General features: G+C 41.0%; 1 protein-coding gene across 2 annotated transcripts in view; it reads left to right on the forward strand.

Moving 5' to 3' along the window:
• The window catches only part of LOC144518690 (GDNF family receptor alpha-2-like), a 68,931-nt gene that overhangs the window by 12,864 nt on the left and 35,186 nt on the right, over window positions 1–20,881 (forward strand). For both annotated transcript variants that reach the window (XM_078251531.1, XM_078251532.1), the window contains 2 exons: window positions 4,094–4,180; window positions 20,204–20,582. In XM_078251531.1, the coding sequence (XP_078107657.1) occupies window positions 4,094–4,180; window positions 20,204–20,582 (466 nt within the window). The remainder of the gene's footprint in view (window positions 1–4,093; window positions 4,181–20,203; window positions 20,583–20,881) is intronic.

Here is a 20,881-nt window from a genome sequence, read left to right on the forward strand (position 1 = left end):
CAATACAGCAGCACTAATCATTTTTATAGTAAATATTTAAGATGCTTGATATCGGCTAGTTAAGCTGTTGTCAATTTACGACGTCCAACATTATGGGGTTTCCATTGATATAAAATGTAAAATGGTGAGGAGAGGCTGATATATTGGGCTGCCGCTGCTGCCGCCTGTTTTTAATGTTATCTCCAATATGCTGCTATGCCATAAAGATAATAGCCATTTCTACGGATGTTTTGCAGGATTTACACCATATTCAACATTTAGTACCTGACACCAGGTATTATAAAATGTTGATTTAGGTAAGTAAGTGTGTAACTATTCATATTAACATTACTTTCGCATAGCCAAAGGGATGGCTTGAAAATTCAGCACTCATTTCCTCAGCTGTGTTTGCCCACCACGCCACACTGGATTGGAATTGTGACTTGAAATATTATACGCAGCTAATCCAATATTCCATTTGTGTGGTTTGGAATTGAGTTTAAAATGTCAATATCACTTCAAACGCTGAGCCGTTAACTGCATTTATGCTCCGACTGGTGTTGTGTTAAGCACATTTCGAAGAAAGTTGCATTTGTTGTCATACTTTACCTTATCTTTTCTTTGTTGAAATGAGCACATTATGGGAGGAAGCTGAGAGGATAGATGAATGCATCTAATGTAATAAAAATGTGAATGCCCATATTCCAGCGTTGCTTCTGACACATTTCTATAGAATACAAGTGTGCTTTAAGAAGTGCTTTAAAGAGGAAAGTGTTCTGGCTTGCCAGAGCCCCACTGACAGCTCATTTGCAAACTTTGGGAACTCTAAAAACAAAGCCTCGGTCACCTTTTGTTACTAGCCGAGTTTGTGCAATAACCGGCAGGGCTCTGCAGAGGACCTCCGGCTGTGCTCCAGGCCTCTCCGGCTGTGCTAAGCTTTCTCTGTGTGTGATTAACATGAGAACAGAAGTAGTGTTGTAATATATTGGTATTACTGAAATACGAAGTAGTATGTAATATACTACTACTATAATTTCCAAAATTGCCTGCAGCAAAAAATAGGGAACAATATGTAATCAACATTAAACAGGAACACAATCAGAATAGGGCACTTTGAAAATAAGGGTAAAAGACCGTTATTAAAATTGACGTTGCCTCCAGCCATAAACTGTTTGCATCCTACCAGGAGTTTAGCTTCATTGATAATGCTTATGAAAAAGGATGAGTGGTGGCAGGTGCCTAACAGCTTCATAAAACCCCTCATGGCAAAGGAGAGAGACTGTGAATCCACTTAAAGGCAGTATTCCTCTCATGCTGTATAGCGATTGAAAGGCCTGCATGTCTGTCTGAGCTTTGCTGGTCATGCTCTATACTGTCAGAGCAAATGAAGTCAAACGGAGGCTTAATTACAGCGATAAGTTGTTGCCCTGTGGCTAAAAACATCTTATCGCTAAACAGCTGGGAAGAATTCTCTATTATGAATGCATAATTGGGTCCAGGATGACTGTCAAAGAGCACTTTTTTTAAGTACAAGACCTCCTGTTGTGTTTTTTCCTCACACCCTAAGGGTATGTGTGATTATGGTGTGTTTTGCAATTTTTTGATTCAGCACGGCTTGTAACATCCATGTAAATAAGCTTTTAATATTCATCAAGTACTGTGCTGCTGCTGCTGCTGCTGCAGTTTTACATTATTGTCTTATAGGTTCACCACAGTGCACACTGTACAGTTCTACTTGTGTAATTTAATGTGTACTGTTTACATCCCAGGCGGATTGTGCAGCGAAGCTTCTCTGTAAGGGGCTGCTATAATGCTAAGCAACCTCATAATCCTTTATTTCCATGTTGCTCTGTACAGCAAAACGTGTTCTTGGTGCAGTGTGGAGGAAGCATTACACTTTTCTGCGGAATATTTGCCTCTTTTTTTGAAATACACAATAAGTGTCCACTGCTGAGAACAGACATGGAAGGTGGTTGTTTGCCGAGTAAGTGGTAGTCTTGAACTCCTGAAAGGCTTCTGAAGCGCTATAGCTTTAGAAGGTAATTGTTGTAATTAGACAAACTGAGAGAGATCTCGAGTCCGGCAGCATCTCCAATCTCGATCTCTTGGCGGAAATGTAACACATGAACAGAGGTGTGGGTAATGGAGACTGGAGAAGAAACAAACAGAAATACCCTTTTAAATAAATTCATGTGCCTATATATCTGTCAATACACAAACAAAAAAATATAAATAAGAAAGGCACATACAGTGGACTCAAAACTTGGAGGATTTAGGTAATTTTCTGTCATCCTTCGGCCATTTTTATGTCTTAGTCTGCCTTTTCCTTTTTCTCCTAGGTGTCTCTGGTCTGACTGTCCTCTGCTCTTTTTCTCTTTCTCATGCACGCACGCACGCTCGCACGCACGCACGCACGCACGCACGCACGCACGCACGCACTTATAGATAGAAAATTCCCTTTAGTAATTCCCTTTTCATCTAACTTTAGTCATTCCTTTTTACTGAGAGCCAGTGTACAGATCTTCCTGTGCTTTTGATTTAGTTTTAATGGATCAATTACGAATTTCTGACGTTTACTTTACGATCAAATATGTTCACAGGATACATAAATAACACTGTATATGTACTGGTAAACAGACACACACACACACACACACACACACGCATGGACACGCACACACACACACACACACACACACACACACACACACACACACACACACACACACACACACACACACACACACACACACACACCTTCCACAACAGCCTTACTTATTATCAAAGCAGCTACAAGACAACATTTTATCGGCATCCTTTTGGAAAACATCTGAGGAGGACTTTGATAAACAAAATGTACTATATCTATTGATTGGATCTACTGATTGTTTGTGTAGGCAGTACAGTCTTGTACCAACAGGTTTTAGATTTTCTCATTTGTAGCAGCGGGCCACCATACCTTCCTCAAAACCCCCTCGCTGTGTTTCTGTTGGGATCAGAATGCAAAGCTATTACACACTGGAGGCCTTGTCTCAATCACACCGAATGGCTTTGAATTTTAAATGTGGGATTAGGGCCTACAGAGAAGCAGGCACATGGGAGAGACTCTGTCAGTTGAGTGCTAATTTGATTTTAAATTTCTATTCTTTTATTCCAGCAACACATTGTTAGCAGGGAAGATGCGTTGCTCGGGCTTTAGTCCTTCAGCTGCTCTCCCAAATCACACCACAGCAGGAACTTACTCTGTGCAAAAGGAAATTATTTGATAATGATGAAAAAAAAACCTCAGGCTACATCTGCACTATTACATTTTGGTATTAAAACGAATATCTTGTTATGTTTACGCCTCACGTCCACACTACTCTGGTGTTTCCGAGCCCCTGAAACGGAGACACTTGGAAACACTGCTGCCCCCGTTTTTGTTTCAAAACTCCGGGGTTGCTTTGTAGTCTGGATAAGCACAAACTGAGAGTTTTGGAAACGTTGATGCACGTCAGTCAGTCTTATCGGTTAGGTAAGCTTACATACCTGTCAGTAACAATTCCACCTCGTCATCGGTCCAAGCTAATAAATCATTGGTCTTACTTTTCGCCATTGTTGTTCTTTCTCCAATGTATTTTCAGTATTTTCATACATACTTATACATCCTTGATTTCTAACTGCAGAGAAATGTCAGACAATCTGCTTCCTGTTTACACCGGCAAGCACATGCCCAGTGTATACGAATGGTCATGTGATATGTGTTAATATAGACAGAAATTACTATACTAGGGCTCCAACTCTTGTGTGGATGGAGATCGTTTTTGTCTTAAAACACTGCTTAAAAATGAAAATGTAATAGTGTAGACGTAGCCTCTGTTGTTGGTCACCTAGTGCTATACTGTTAACTGACTGATAATGTAACATTTAAATCCAAAACATTCATAAAAAGCTGATTTGTTACAGCTTTTCCATTAATAAAGAACCATGAACTGAATTTCCTGTCTGTTTTTGTGTGTTCTTTCAGGTTGTTGTTGGAATGCACCCCTGTTTCTGTTTTGCTCATCTCCGCCAGGAAGATATCGCCTTCCACTTGAGTGATAATAAATCTGTGTCATCCTTCCTGTTGTTCCAGGTGGTGACATGGACGACTCATCCCCGTATGAACCTGTAGCACCAAACCGACACCCTGACGCATTCCGCCTGGCCTCCATCTCTTCAGGTATCATTGGTTTGATCTTTAACACTTAGGACCCTATTTTAACGATCTAAGCGCAAGGTGTGAAGCGCGTGGCGCAGGTGCGTTTAGGGCGTGTCCAAATCCTTTTGCTAGTTTGACGGCGGAAAAAAGGGTCCGTGCGCCGGGCGCATGGTTCAAAAGGGTTGTACTTAGTGTCTTCATTAATTCATAGGTGTGTTTTGGGCCTAACATGCTATAAACCAATCAGAACGTCATCTCCCATTCCCTTTAAAAGCCAGGCGCGTTTGTACCTTGGCGCATTGCTATTATGATGGCGGATTTACACCGTAATATTTTTACTTGTAATCTTTTGTCAATGGCGCGATCACTTCCTGCTGCCTCAAGATAGCAATGCGGCAAGAATTCACCTGAACACACCTCCCTGTAAGACCAGCAGACGGGAAATTGACAATTGCGTCGGTCTTAAACTAGCAAAGACACTTGCGTCGGGCTTTGCGCCGCGCCGGATGCAAGATAGGGTCCTTGGTTGGTTTGTGAGATGCGAATATTTACTCCAGAGAGGGTAAACAGAGGTTCCTTTGGGATAAATAACAACGTAGTGATCTGTGTCGATCTTTCCTCACTGGCATTCCACTGGTCAACTGTCCTTGGCCTTCGAATGAATTGGGTTTTGTGGAGTGGTGGAATGTAACTAAGTATGTTACTCAAGTACTGTACTCAAGTACAAATTTGAGGTACTTATACTTTACTTGAGTCTTCTTTTCGTGCCACTTTCTACTTCTACTCCGCTACATTTCAGAGAGAAATATTGTACTTTTTACTCCACTACATTCATCTGACAGCTTTAGTTTCTAGTTACTTTACACATTAAGATTTTTGCACACAAAACACATTATATTTTATTATAAATTAAACTAGCCAACAATACACAGGTTATTCTTTAAACGTTATTACGGTCACGGTATCACTAATCAAGGTAGATGTTATTATAAGACACAGCTACAATGGTTAATGCAGTGCAGAGAAGCAAGTCAATACAATAGGTGTGATTGGACACAGGGACCATCCTGTCTATTGCCAGAGTTACAGGCAACAGTCACTTGGAAATTAAATCGTTTTCTTTCATCCAGCTCTGACAGGAATTTCCGGAGGATGTTCTCTTCTATTTTTTTTCTTCTTCTTTTTTGCCAAAAGCAATCTACAAACACTGAAGACAGCACATTTTCCCTTTCTTTCAGCTGATGTATCTTGCTTTGTTTTTTAACTGGGAGGTACAAGAAAGACACACTTCTTGTATAATCCCTTTAGCTGGAAATTAGCAATGTATCACTTGTTTTTGAAAATGTGCTGTTTGATATAGTAAAAGGAGAGAGTACCAGAATATATATATATTTTTTTTTAAAAATGCAGACTTTGATTACTTTGGCGTTTGGAGAAATTACGGCAAACTGCCTTTGCTGATTTAAGTGCATATTCATCTAGAAAGCATTCAGGAAGCGCATTCTTCCACCAAGGCTGCACAAATTGTTATTTTAATGATAAGAAAATGCTCAGAAGTTGCACCTGGATTTTGATTGAGCAACAATCATGCAGATTTATGATTTTTGTAGGTCTTTGTACAACAAACTTTCAAGTGAGTAAGACTCATGACTAGAGTGTTAAGGCAAATTCCATGTATCCTGTTGCTGTTGAGCCACCTATAGGTAAAATGCCATCAAATATTGCAAAAATAATTCAAACTTGACTCAGCCATTTATTTAAAGTGGCTATATGTAACTTTCAGTTTGTGTTTATTCTAGTGGCCGCTTTGGACAAAAGTGGAAGTGTTTTTAACACACCTGCTGTCAAGATTGTTGTAACCAACGTCATAATAACTTAGAATAATATAGTACATTTCAGGAAACCCAAGGATGCTTTACACAAGTACAGGGGGATAAGGGAAAAGAAAATAGTAGGCCAACACAAACACGGACTAAAAGGAATAAATGGAAGGGGGGGGATGCGTAATTTAATGTCGGCTACTGACGTACAACTACATCACGCATTGTTATTTTATGAATGGAATAAACATATTACATACCTGAGGGCCAATTTGGGGAAATTTTTTGAATCATGTAATTGTCTCCATCTGTTAAGAGTCCGACCTAGAGTGACTCAGATTTCGCCCGTTGTCTTTTATTTTCCCTTTTATGCTTTCAGTTGTTCTTCGTTTAATTTCCTTATTTCCTGTGATGTGATGTGAACTACAGCAGATAACTTCTAAAATAACATTATAATTCAATCAGGCCTATATAAAGAAATCTCCTGCTTCCTTTTAACTGGCTGGATACAATAACACAGGCTTTTTTCCGGTGTTACACCGAAATCTGTGACTCATCAGAATGTGTTACTGTAGCGCCGTCTACCTGCCATAAATCATTCTGTGACTTTGCAGGAAAAAATGGGACCCGGGCAGAGGCATTAATAAAAACTATATAAAAAGAGCGTTCTTTTCACTGTTAGTCTCATTTTCTGTTACAGGTCATTTATGATCATCAGATGAAAAATTGCAGTTTCAAAAACATTTAAAAGTTACATATAGTCACTTTAAATGTAGCTGCAGTTGCACCATGTGCTCATGAAATATGGCCATATATGTCAAATAGACCTTCAATGATTAGGCAAACAGTCATAATAAAAAAACTCTATAAGTATATAAGCAATATATATTAAAAAAAAAACACATTTGTGTTATGAACCAAATTTGGTATTGGAAAATCTGTGTAGACAGAATATGCATGGATGGATCCAGTTCAGGAGTTAAAATGTGAAAATGTAGAGTACGTTCTAAATGAGCACAACATTTCCTAAGTTTTATTGACTTATGTTTATTAGTTTTGTGATGCCCTGCTAACTATCAGTCAAGCGAGATAATAACCAAAGTACAGACGCTTAACTTTAGCCTAGCAGTGTAGGAGTACAGTGTACAACAGGGGACTCATTACTGCATCCATTTTGTTTCCGCTTTTTCCTCAATTCTCTCCAAGGTGAAATATTGGATTGGCTCTCTAAAATGTGTTTAGCCGCAAGCTTTCCTCATTATTTATCATTTCAGAGGACAGAGTAATTGATTGTGGCGCTGAGAGAAAACCACAGGCAAACGGATAAGTAATTACACACTTGTTTTATGAAAATAATTCTCACTTCGATTACTAAAACATACAAAAGAATTCATAATACCGGCTGTAAATGTTAAACTGCACAGAGACCCGGGGAATATATGATATCTGGTTGGTTGATGAGGACAGGGGAATGTATAGGAACAGTAGGAAATTGAAAAATAATCTCTGCTACTTTAAAAGTTTTTGTCTGGGAGGTAGATAAGGGACAGAAGTTGTGATAGAAATGAAAAAGAGTTATATACTGCTGTATGCACTCACGCTCTGAAGTTGAAATTAAACTGAACATATGGAGACTCAGTTGTTGCATTGCCCCAAGTGATACCTGCAAAACTATTTCACACAGACTTCTCCTCCTAATGGGACTGTGTAGTCTTAGCCACTCAGTTTTGCATATCTCCAAACTGAGAATTTGCATTCACTGTGCACACACAGACAAAAAGACAATGAGCACATTTAACCCTGCGTGGTCTGTCACTAAATAAGTACTCTATATCCTTGACGTTCTACTTCCGGAACTGCTCCGGTGGCGCAGGAAATTCCATTGTATGTCCGTTTCCTACCGCTTTGTTGGAATTTTAAACTCCGGTGGATTTGTGAGGACTATGGTTAGCTGCTCCTCAGATCTCTGCAGGGTAAATCCAGACAGCTAGCTAGACTATCTGTCTGAGTTTTCTGTTGCACGACTATTTTACAGCGACTCTGTGCGGAGTTTAGCCCATGACGTTTGTGATTGGTTTAAAGAAATGCCAATAAACCAGAGCACATTTTTCTCCCATTCCAGAATGCTGTGTGGACTAGCCAGACCCTCCTCCGCTCCGCAGCATGTGGATGGTCTGGCAAAGCGAGACTACTAAATAAGTGACTTAAGTCACGACAATATACGGTAGCCTTGTGGAGGATGGCTTCGTTCGACTTCGACACAAGGTTAGAATAGTTTAGAATTTTCAATTATTGACTTTGATTTTATTTTAGTTTGGTTTAAGTTAGTCTTCCGAGTGTGTTCACTAGTTTTAGCTTGGTTTCAGTTTGGTTTCAGTTTGTTCAGAAAGGTTTAGTTTTAGTTTTTATACATTTAGTTTAAGTTTTACAGTAGTTTTAGTTGGTTTTTGTTAGGGCCACGTATAATGTCTCAGAAGTATGTAGCTACTGTACATATACATACAGTATACATGGTTAGTGAATACACATGATGTTTAATGGTTAATCTTTGCATGGTCTCGCATTGCCCGACCTTCCTCCACAGCGCTGCGGATGATTGTCTGGCTAGTCCACACAGCATTCCTGCATTCCACACAGCCACGTGCTCTGGTTTATTGGCATTTCATTAAACCAATCACAATCGTCTTGGGCGGCACTAAGCTCCACACGGAGCCACGGTGCCTCTGCAAAATAGCCTCAGGAAGGAACTTGTTTTGGTGGAACATGTGTACGTTCAAAGCTTGTTTTAGTCGTGCAACAGAAAACTCAGATTGGACAGATAGTCTAGCTGGCTGTCTGGATTTACCCTGCAGAGATCTGAGGAGCAGCTAACCATAGTCCTCAGAAAAGAGTGACACCCAGCGGAACTTCCGACGGCAACGGACCAATCCCGGAAGTGGAACATCATGGATATAGACTAATCTTTGCGCTACTTTGTTGTTGCATTTGGGTAAGGTTGTGTTGCGTTCAATGTTCTTGTAAAATACCCTTCTTCCATCTAGTGTTTATTCTTTTTGTCGTTTAAAAGCAACTGACTGGTGAGAAATGTTGTTGTCATAAGATATTGTTATTACATTTTAAATAAAATCATTTAGTTTTAACCGTATGGCCTTAGCAATAAACAAGGCTTTCGTTAATCTTTATTTTTATTTATTTTGTTATCTAAGATGAAATACTATTTCAGTTGCACTTGTTGATAAGAGGACACATCTGCTATTTTGCACAGTTTATATAAATAAAAGAATATTTTTTAGTCATTTCATTCTGTTAGAAAAAAGTAGTTGAGTGTACTGTTACATCCCTAATAATAACCCTCTTAGCGACTTTATTTTCTTAAAGAGTGACAAATTTAGCGACATCAGATAAATTTAGCGACATCAGACCATCAGGGGAAAAGCGAGATATATTTTATTGTAATTCATTCCCATGCGTGCTACTCAGAGCAATCACAGTCCACAGCTCGGGGTCTCTCTCTGCCTCTCCTCTTCAGCCGTGAGCAGCAGGCAGTTAGCCGACACATCGGACTCATGGAAAAATACATCGGCTATAATCATTTTTTGTCATGACTAATTTATTAATGACTCAGAATCATCTGTATTAGAGAAAAGAATCACTTGATTCAATGTTTAAAGTGAATAAAATGGCCTTGCCAGCAGTGGTGGAAGAAGTATTCAGATGCTTTACTTAAGTAAAAGTACTAAAACCACACTGTTAAAATACTGTCACATGTAAAAGTCCTGCATTGAAAATGGTACTTAAGTAAAAGTATGTAAGCATCATCAGGAAAATGTGCTTATAGTATTAAAATGTAAATGTAGCCTCAGTTTTTCCTGATGCCTTTCCATATTTCTGCTTTAAATGGACACACAGCACAGTTATGCTTTCGCTTTCAGCAGGACAAAAAACGTGTTCCACATCCAATCCAAGAAGTGCAATGTCTGTTGGATTTCCCCACCTTTTGGCCCACTGTCACGAGGTGTGATGCTGCCCATCTGCCCACCTGTCTACGTTCTGCTTTAGTAGTCTGGTTACTGCCGGCTGTTGCTCACTTCTGTGACCTGTGACTGTTAGTCACTATGTCATACTGTCAGTGTCAGGGCACAGGGCATGGTTATCTGATAAATGATAGAGAGGATAGATGGAAAAAGAGCACAGGTTACACAGGGAAGCAAACATGTGAATAGGACAATACTGAAAGCTAACTGGAAGTGGAAGTGCCTCCTGGTTACCAGCCAGTGGCGATGCTGTGAAAGACACTAGTGTTCTCATTTGGGAGCGCTGTTGACAGCTCCAGTGCACACAATATAGATGCTCACCACTCGAGGTTTCTGCCTAAAAGGACGTTTTTCCTCGCCACTGTCTCACCAAATGCTTGCTTGTTGGGAAATTGTTGTGTCTTTGTAAATTATAGAGTGTGGTCTAGACCTACTCTATCTGTAAAGTGTCTTGAGATAACTCTTGTTATGATTTGATACTATAAATAAATTGATTTGAATTAGGGGTGGTACGGTTCACAAAATCCACGGTTCGGTTCGTACCCTAGTTTTAGGGTCACGGTTTTAGGTTCTGTACGGTTCTTGTTATCTATCTTTAACACTCCAGAAATATACTTCAGCATATGATATATAGCTAAAATTAGCATATTGAATGCATGTTACACAATACATGCACACAGTGGCAGTTCTATCTATTGTTTTATTTCCGCTGTCATCATAGGTAACATGAAATCCAAAATGTTCCCACCCACCAGACTATATACGACGCTGGCACATCCTCCAACTCCGGGCAGCCTTCCTCATCTCTCCCACTTACCATTTCTGCATGTGACGTGACCTGCAGCACTCCACACTCCACCTGAGGAGCGGTCGGCTCGGCGCCTCTCAAAATCTGACGGAAATCTTTTAAACTGACCTTTGTCGATCAAAAAAGCAGACAGATTCAGCAACTGTATGGCCTTTTTCTGGATTTAAATGTTTTCAGAAACACTTTTCGGTGAACTATTTTTTTTAAATACGAGATCGTATTCAGAACGAGACGCCATTAGAATCTGTTTTGAAATTCGGGAGCAGCAAGAACAACGTGGCGCGTTCGTCCAATCAGCTGCCATGTGTTGCGTTCGTCACGCTCATCCCCCTTGTCATTTATATACTGTCTATGGTCGTTTCCAGTAAGTGTTTTAACATAGGTGTGGAAAGTGGGCACTACGGCAGTAAGTGGTTAGTGCACATTAACAGTGTACTGACGAACCGTGCGACGCACACACACACGCTCCGAACCGAGACAAGCGAACCGAGCGGTTGGGATGTTTTTTCATGAACCGTACCACCCCTAATTTGAATCGAATTGAATTGAATTGAATATAGTCACCACTCACAACTAGTAACACTAAGCCTGTATGTGAAGATGATGATGGCTATGTGTTGCAAACCTATGGCTGTCATGGCTTTGTTGCAAGTCACCCTCGTTAAAACATAAAGCTGCAATGATCACATTCTAATCTCAAGAATATTACCCCGTAAACACAAATTACTACCTCAAGATCTACTATGAAGAAACACACACACACACACACACACACACACACACACACACACACACACACACACACACAGAGAAAGAGATCATGCAAAAAATTACTTCATCGTCAACCAATGACGGTCAGTGCTATCTAATACTATGAGTATTGAAACAACCAACAATGTGCCAGCTCTGCGCCACAGAAACACAGACCGCTGTTTGTAATCTTAGACAGCAGAAAAGAAAAGATTTATATGTATAAAATATGACTTTGAACCATCGTAGCGATTAAGTGAGAGGGAGATTATCAGTGTCTGAGCCATAGTAGTACTAACACAATTAACATAATGTAGCAAATAAAAGGATGCATGTGAAATACAATTCACATCCGCTCCACTGAACCCAGGATGAGCAATAACAGTATTGTTTCTGACATGAGCAGCTTAGTACAAACTTGTTTTATTTGTTGTTTTTTTGCCTTACTTCTGCCCATAGTTAGCCCTTATCTAGAGTAGGTATTTTTTTCTGGGTATTTAAGCAACAGGTCAAATCCAGAGCATCATGATTGTATCAGCCAATCATGTAACACAGATTGGATTTTTTTTTTTCCAGTTACAGCAGTAATCCTGTCAAAGGAGAGACACAAAAATGTATTTTAGCCTGCTCCTAAAAGTTCACAAAAGTAATATCAAGGATGTATTTTCTAAAGTTAGCTGTCAAGCCCAAACCAAAACACCCCTTGCACCCATACCTCTTCACTTGACATTGAGGGACACTTAACAGTAATTGTATTGTCTTCAGTTCAAAACTTTAGGCACATTAACCAGGGGTACATTTAGTTTTATATTTCACTTTTGGTAACTTGAAAAAGTTCCATCATCAAATGATAGGGACTGCCCAAAGGAAATCTATTCATAATCAGTTCTCCACCCGAAACCCCTTTAGTTGCTGTAAGAAATGAGTGCAATAAGTAATATTAATGCTTATTTTCTCTGTTCTAATCAAATTGCACTAAACACAAGTGGGAATCTAACAAAATCAAACGGAAAGATGAAGCGTGGAGATGCTACAGGAAGGCACATTTGTCTTGTTAACAGTCCAGCACCTGCCACTGACAGACATCTTGTCGCCCCACCAAGTTAGGTTAGCTCAGAAAATGAATCACATTTGGTGCCTGATGTGGTATTAGTTTGTTTTAATGCATGCAGAAAGCTTTTGTTGACCAGGAGTAGGGCCGCAAATTATTTTCTGTTAATCTATGTATTGTTTTGTCTATAAAATATCAGGAAACAATGAAAAATGCTCATCACAATTTCCGAGAGTGCAAGGGAGGTCTTTAAACTGTTTTTTTTTTCTGACTAACTAAAAAAAAGGCTGCAAATCTTCACATTTAAAAATCAGTAAAAATCAGTTGTTTTGCCTACATGCAGAGCCCCTCTAGAAAGCTCTGGCTTGTTTCAGTGAACTAGAGTTTTGATGCATAACCGTTGTTTTCTTGGTTTCAAGGCAGAGTTGCTGTGCGAGTCAATAGCCCTCTTCTCAAATCAATAAGACATCATGTATGAAGGATGTGTGGCAGAGAACCTTTCCCCCACAATGCACCAGGACCCTTATCAAAGCCTAAATGAATTCCGTACATAGACTGTTAATATTAATGGACAGAGCATGTGTGACGTCACCCATTGGTTTGTGGAGATCTGCTATCTGTCGTTGAGTTTGCCGTTACGCAGCCATCCTGGTTGCGGATGTGACGATTTTAGACGAGAGGGAGGAGTGAGGGAGGCGCTGCTTACACTCTACGTTACGTTACACACTTTCACTGGCAATCACATCATAGCCACGCCCTGAAACACCCCCTGCTTTATCGTCGATTTTAAAATCAACGAGACCCTAACTCAAAAAATGAACATCATTCTGTGTTGCAGAAGACTTCAAACTAGCGATTGAGACCATAAACTCATTATGAAAATGTTTACTGAAGTAATAAATCAAGTGACAAGTGGGTCCATTTCTCATAGACTTCTACAGAAACCAAACTCCTTTTGCAACCGCACGTGTCGCCCCCTGCTGGAGTTCAGATAGAATGCAGGTTTAAGGCACTTCCGCATTTGCAGCACTTTGCCAAACCGGATGATTTGTCCATTAATACTATACAGTCTATGATTCCGTATTACGTACAGCATGCAAGTATATCATTAACTGTAATTGTCAATATGCTCCACGTGAAATGTGTTCAGTTCTCTTGACCCAACGCTGAGCTAATTAACTTAGGAACGAGAGGGCAGCGTGGAAGCCTGCATTCGGGGGTCCCTCCAGGAATTCAGTTTAACATCCCTTAGTAAGACCTTCTAACTCTCAGCACTAAGCCTCTCACCTCTCTAGAGTGCAGAGGGGAGAGTTGTGCCTACCATCCAATTAAATCTAGAAAGCTGTTTCAACAGCTGGGGAAAAAAGGACCAGTGCAACCAGAGTTCTAATAACAATTAATATTACGTAGGCAAACACTAAGATCTTTGTGTGCATGCGTACAGTCGTTTTTGTTTTTGTTTTTTTTTGGTCATTAGGGGTCTGTGCCTGCATTTGTTCGTGCAAGATTGGTTTTGTGTATTCTTGTGATTGTGCCCGTGTGTATTTATATTATTTTGTTTATATGCTTCATTTGTTAATCAGTTCACCCTTAGTCCAGCCCTTGTCTCTCTGGGGGGGTTAGTAATCAGAGAACTTTTGTTATAGTCGGCGTTTTTTTCTAACACGTTTGAATTAAACAACAGTGAATAATCCACAGAACAACAGGTTTGTTGTTTCAGTTTGTTAGTAGTTTTAGTTATGCTCTACTTGCATGGTGGTAATGAACAAGGACGCAGATTATTGATGTTGTGTAGGTTCAACAGACACACACATCCTGTTATGATTATTGCCAGTGACGTTTGAAGGAGCTAAACAGCCTGCATATTAACACTGAGGGGGCCCACTGAGGACGCTCAAGCTTTGAATTTCATCAGAGGAAGCTTAACTTGAAGGCAAATGCTCATAAACAGCTCTACAATTTTGAAGTGTGTTTACAATGATTTAAAATTCCTTTCGTCACCTCTTTTCCACCTACACACACATACACACACGCACGCAGGCAAGAACGCACGTACGCACACACACACACACACACACACACACACACACACACACTTCACACTTATAACTCCTTATCACAAGTATTTATTCTTCTCTCTGGACACCGCTCTTCCACCTACACACACGCATGCATGCAGACACGCAAGCATGCACGCACACACACACACTTATTCTTACATACAAATATTTATTCTTCTCTTATTTCTTTCATCTCCCCTCACTCTCTCTCTCTCTCTCTCTCTCTCTCTCTCTCTCTCTCAACTGCATGCTGGGTCACTTTGCAGCAATAATTTCTCGCTCTGAGGTAAAATTCAGTTGATCCCGGAGAACAGAAGACTCCGTAAACTCCTCCGGTCTAACTGTGATGAAGTCTATATGTCTAACTTGCCAAGGCTAGGAAGATGATTTTGTAAAATCTACTGCACCCTCTTCCTCCCTCCTGGAAACCCCACAGCGACACACAGTACAGAGCTAATGACTGATGAGCCCTTTGACACGGAAATGCTTGACATGCTCCTCAGGGTCCGGACTAAAGACTTCCCTAACAAGCTCTCGTATGCTCACCCAGGGCCGTATTAAATCCAAACTTTGGCACCTTTCCTAATTACTGAGAACATACCCGGAGCCAAGAGCCTCTTCCTAACCTGGGCTGAACTCCACTCTGCAGCGCAGCGTCCCCTGAGTATGGGATGATATATGAAATGCAGAATTCAAATTAGGCTGACAGAGAGCAATTACATGGGAAAGAAGATCCCTTACTCTTTGGGGGGGAAAAAAGCATCAAAATCCAGATACAGTGGATGTGAACATTTTATCCACCTCCTCTCATTCATACAATTTCTCGTTATTATCTCTTGTTCTCTTTTCTCACTGGAACACAGGTCTTACTGTATATAAACTTCTGTTTCTCACTGTCTGTCTCCCCATAGGTGTCTCCTATCTCACATTTTACCTCGCTGCTTCTTTTTCGCTTCTTTCTCTTCATTCCTTTCCCTCTCCTTCTTTCTCTCTCCCGTGTGTGTTATATGTGAGGAAAGAATAGATGGTTATTTCCACTATATTGCCATCAGTGGGATCTAATTTATGATACCCATAGAGTAGAGAGCCCTATTTAAAAGCCTATTTACAGTCAAACGTCAGGATCACCAAAAGCAATGACGATGCTTTAACTGTTGTTGACATCGACTAAACAGTTATGAGATCGCAGTTTCCGAGGCACCATTCCTGGTTTGCGTCCTCCAAATTAATACGTTGCATTGTGCTTCACGCACACGTAAAACATCTTGGCAAACATTCATATTAATTTATTCTGCAGCCAACAGGTGCCATGATATAATCGGAAAAACATTACTTATGACTTGTCCTGCACTTAACAACACTGATGTGCTGCTGTGTTTATTACATCCATTAATCAATCAATGCAGCCACCCGCCCATCTATCTGTTCATTTATTCAGTCAGTGCCTCGCTTGCTCATTAATGTATAGTACAACAACCAGCAAGGTAAGGAGATAGACGTGCAAACTATTGTGATGCTGATTGTACTGCTGATGGGCTGGGTTAATTATTCTGAGCAAGAGTCGCACATCTTTGGTGAATTAGGCGGGATTAATTGAAAGCTCTCCAGCATGTCTCTGTAAGTGGCTGTCCAATCTGCTAGTCTGCGTGCTCTCATTTCATCTCTCTATCGGTCATGATCAGCTGCTGCAATCAACTGCTCAAGTCTCCTCTCCCCAAAGCTTTTTCCATTTTTGTACGTCTCATCGTTAGCTTATCAACCCCTTTCTCCTCACATTATAGCAGAACATGTTTGCTGAAAAGCGTCATTGTAATGCACTTGGAAAATCAATTATAACTCTGTAACACAATACTGCACCTTTCCCCTCCCATCTCCATTTCTTTGCTTCCTTCCTCTTCTCCACCCGCTCTTGCCATCATCCTGTTTGTGTGTACGCACGTCATAGCCATCAAGTGGGCTTTGTGTCTTATGTTCGCCCCAGGACATCTTTTTGGGTTAAGCACCAAATTCAATCTCAGCTCCCCAATCAGAGGTAGTAAAAACCCGTTCGCTGCAGCCTCAGAAGAAGCTTCAGCCCTGCTTGGTCGGATAAAAAGAGTAGTTCTTCTTTCTCCTATTTTCTTTTCATCCTGGACCCCCCAGTGCCCCACATTACATCTTACAGATGGCCAGTGGAGATTTAGGAGCTGCAATCCATCAATGTTATACAGCCTGAACCACTGGACAGCCGCCCCGCTAACTTCACCTCCAGCTGGACCGTACTGCCCCGCTTCAGGCCTGCTTCAGCAAAACTTGGCCCACTTTAGTAAAACTTTGGCCCTGCTACGGCCTCTTCATGCCCAGTGCCAAAGTCAGCTCTCTTTTCTCATGGTAATCACAGATGAACCAAGCTGCTCCCCCTGGGCGACGTCTACTAATTGTCTCACGTCCTGCCTTTAGAAGTCCCTATGTTGCAAAGCGTGATGTGTCCATGTCTTTTTTATTATAAAGCCGGTCGAGGTGTTATATAAATACAGTGAAAGTATCAAAATGCTCCATCCACAGAGAACTTCACACAGCCTGTATTCAGAAACCGAGCCTTTAAACGAGCCGTCAGGACTTCCGCACGGTTGTGATGTCACAACTACACTATATATAGGTAGAAAGTGCTGCTACAGTGTCGTTACAGTCATTCCCCGGCTGCAATGGCGGTGTAGAGACAAATCAGAGCAGACTGGGCATTTTCAGGAGGGGGGCTTAAAAAGACAGGAGCGTTTCAGACAGAGTGAAGACATGTATATTCAGACAGACAGTGTGCGGAAAATAAAGTGTTTTAAACATTAAAGCATGTAAACATGTTCTAGCAAAAACCCAAAATATGAACCTGAAAATGAGCATGATATGGTGATTATATCATGCTTGATACCATACCAGGTTTGATTCTGTTGAATAAGTGAATCTGAGATGTGATCAAAGCACAATTCTGTCTTCCTTTGTTAGTCCCTTACACAAACACGGCTGAGTTTGCTATGCTGCCAGACATCTGCTGTAGATCATTTATCCACTCCCCACAGAGAGTGCAAGGATAAACAAGTTTCAATAGAGGATACTATGATGTCTTATTCCAATAAGAGTCATGAAAACTAATACTCTTAGTATTCAAAAAAAGACAGAAAGGGTCTCCCCGGTGGCTTGCGAAAAACAAGTGAAAAAGGCAGCACTATTTTGAACACCTACGTGTGTTGAACTCAGACATGTCTCATAGCACCCTGCCTGTTTATCAGAGCGCCTACATTCAACCTTGATACATCTAAATGAAAGCCCTGGTTAACAGGAAGCTAGTTGAAGTGTGCTGTTCCCAAATACCAATATTATACTTCTGCTAGTCTTCAGTGGCAGTGAGTTCCGTTTTATCTGACATGATCAGAAACTGCACAAAACCATTAATTTTGGAGGTTTGCTTATTTTTAATTCCCCCCCCCGCCCTCCGTTGTGTTGAGATGTGTTATATGTATCCCCTATTTCTAGGATTGATAACGTGAGATGCACTACTTGGAAACAGCACAGCGTCTCTGGCACAGCCCTCTAAAACAAATGGCCTTCTTCCTGCTCTGGGCTGTCTGATAGACACAGAGGGAGATTGGTTCTGTTGAATAAGAGATGAATCTCTCTGGGAGTCACCATGCCGTTACGACCTCTGAAATATCATTATCTACAGGGGAGGGAGGTTAACTTCTCTAATATAGCCTGAATACAAGAGAGGGGTGCCACAAGTGAACATGATCCTGCTTTATTACCTCAGGGAAAGGAATTTTTTTTTTTGCTGCCACTGTGGTATATGCAATATCTCAGAACACCCAGACACACCTTATGACTTAACTGTGTCGTCAAAAATATGATGTGTCACATTCTCACTCCCAGCGCGTAAAAAACAACAACGCTTTGTTAGGTGCCTTTGCCGTTAGTTACTGACGCAAAAAGTCGACTTTACATTGGCGTCATTTTTCCACGCGCTTGGTCGGGACTCTTGGTGTCACTATTTGACGCTCTGGGTCGGGGCCAATTTGGCGTTTATTTCCACGTGCTGGGCAACACCACTTAGTTAGGGTTAGGTAAAGATCGTGGGTGGGGTTAAAAATGTACGTTTAAGCCGGATTGTGCTGCGTTCTGGTTTTGTTCTATCCTCCGCCACACTTCTCAGAAGTGGAGCGTCTTGCCTGCCCGACTCACAGATTTTATTATCTCTACAAGTACTTTACAGATTAAACTCTTCTCTTTTCTGGCATTGTCCTTATAAAAAGATATTTATTTATTTATTATGTTTTTTTTTAATTTATGTTTTCTCCAAGATGAATCTCTCGTCGTCCACGGTGTTGTACAGTAGAGGAGATGTATACGATATTGTGGGGTGTGTTTTGGTAAATCGACTGGATACTCATGCAGATGCGCATGGTGGAAAATAGGGGTAACTGGAACAAGAACGTTAGGTTTAGAAAAAGATTGTGGGTGGGGTAACAAAATGTACGTTTCAGTAACACGCAGGACAGGAACAACACAAACCCCGATCTCCTGGCTGAAAATCCTGTTTTGTTTTCCTCCTTATGTGGATTTTCGGTCTTACATAGCCTACTACTCGCTACTGTCGTCGCTGCTAATACTATGTCATCTTACAGCGCCGCGGTCGAGCTGCTGCACTGCCCGTTGCGTTCCATACAGACACTAAAGGGTGAGTTTTGCGTCGGTATCTGCACTGAGAGTCACAAGTCTTTGCCAAGTCCTTGAGCTCAGCATGTTTTGGACAGATGTCACAGTAATTAGTGTTATTTCCTATTGGCCATGGTAAAAAATCAATAAGCGTCCTTGTATATATTTTTTACCAAGGACTCCTGTTTGCTTTACATTAGTTCCATGAAACTAATTAAAATATCTTGTTTCATCTTGTTTTACTTCCGTCAAATAACAAAAATAACTTTCATGTGTATAACATCGAGGTAATTTGCAACGACAACTCAATAATGTACTTATATTATTATCACACATCATAGTATTACCTGGAAATGAATCTTGTTGGTCACCTAGTGTTTATTAACATCCAATTTGGAATCATCACTTAATTCATTCATATTTCACTCAAGGTCTGAAACACACTGAATCAATAATGCAGTAAGAGTGGATGTGGGCTAGCTGCAGGCATCCTTCCAGTGGCTTACTGGTGGATGATATTGTAGAGTCTTCTTCAGCGTTCAAGTCCAACATTTGCAATGAGACGCGAGGATTATTGTTTTATTTGTTGATCGTACTTTGCAGCTTAGCCGACTGTAAACTATATCAGATTGATGATGTTGAGTCAGAGGATCAATGGAAAGATATTCATCTTTCTGTTGTTATTGTATTTGATCCATGTTGTGTTTGCTGAAAAACACGATAGCATTATAAATTCAAACTATTCATCCCTCTTTGGAAATACATGTCTGACATCTGTTTTTCCCTTTTCGTTCACTAAAGTCACTGAGTTTTCTCTCTTCTTTGTATCCACTGTCAGGGATGCTCACCGTGGCCCCAAAAGGTTTCCAATGTCTCGATGCCGAGAGACACTGCAACCCCTGTCTTGATGCGGCCAAAGCCTGCAACCTCAACAGCAGCTGCAAGAGGCAACGCTCCACCTACATCGCTACCTGCAGCAAGGAGGACCCCAACAAGGGTGAAGCGTGCAGCAAGAAGCGCTGCCACAAAGCGCTAAGGTTGTTCCTGGACCGTGTGCCCCCTGAGTTCAGCCACCGGCTGCTCTTCTGCCCCTGCCAGAGTGTGGGCTGCGCCGAACGACGCAGGCAGACAATCGTGCCTGATTGCTCCTATAAAGATAAGGAGAAACCCAACTGTCTGGAGCTACGGAGGGTCTGCCGCCAGGACTCTCTCTGCAGGTGAAAGGAAGGGAAATAGTGGGGGGTACTTTATGTGTGCAGTCCAAGAGCTGCCAGGGCAGACATTCATGTAATGTGAATGCATGTCTGTGTGTGTTAATAAGTGCATTTTGTTTTGCTAGTTCAATGGACAGATTTTTAGTGCTGTGCGTATGAAAGGAGCTACAGCCAAACACATCTGAAGATTCATTAACAACCTCTTATATTTATGGGAAATGAGAAAAAGAAAATGAATCTGTGTGTGTGAGAGAGAGAGAGAGTTCCTGTTTGATGCCAATTTCCTCCCTCCCATGGCATCC

Source organism: Sander vitreus, chromosome 5 (assembly GCF_031162955.1).
Source record: "Sander vitreus isolate 19-12246 chromosome 5, sanVit1, whole genome shotgun sequence".
In the NCBI taxonomy this organism is placed as follows: domain Eukaryota; kingdom Metazoa; phylum Chordata; class Actinopteri; order Perciformes; family Percidae; genus Sander; species Sander vitreus.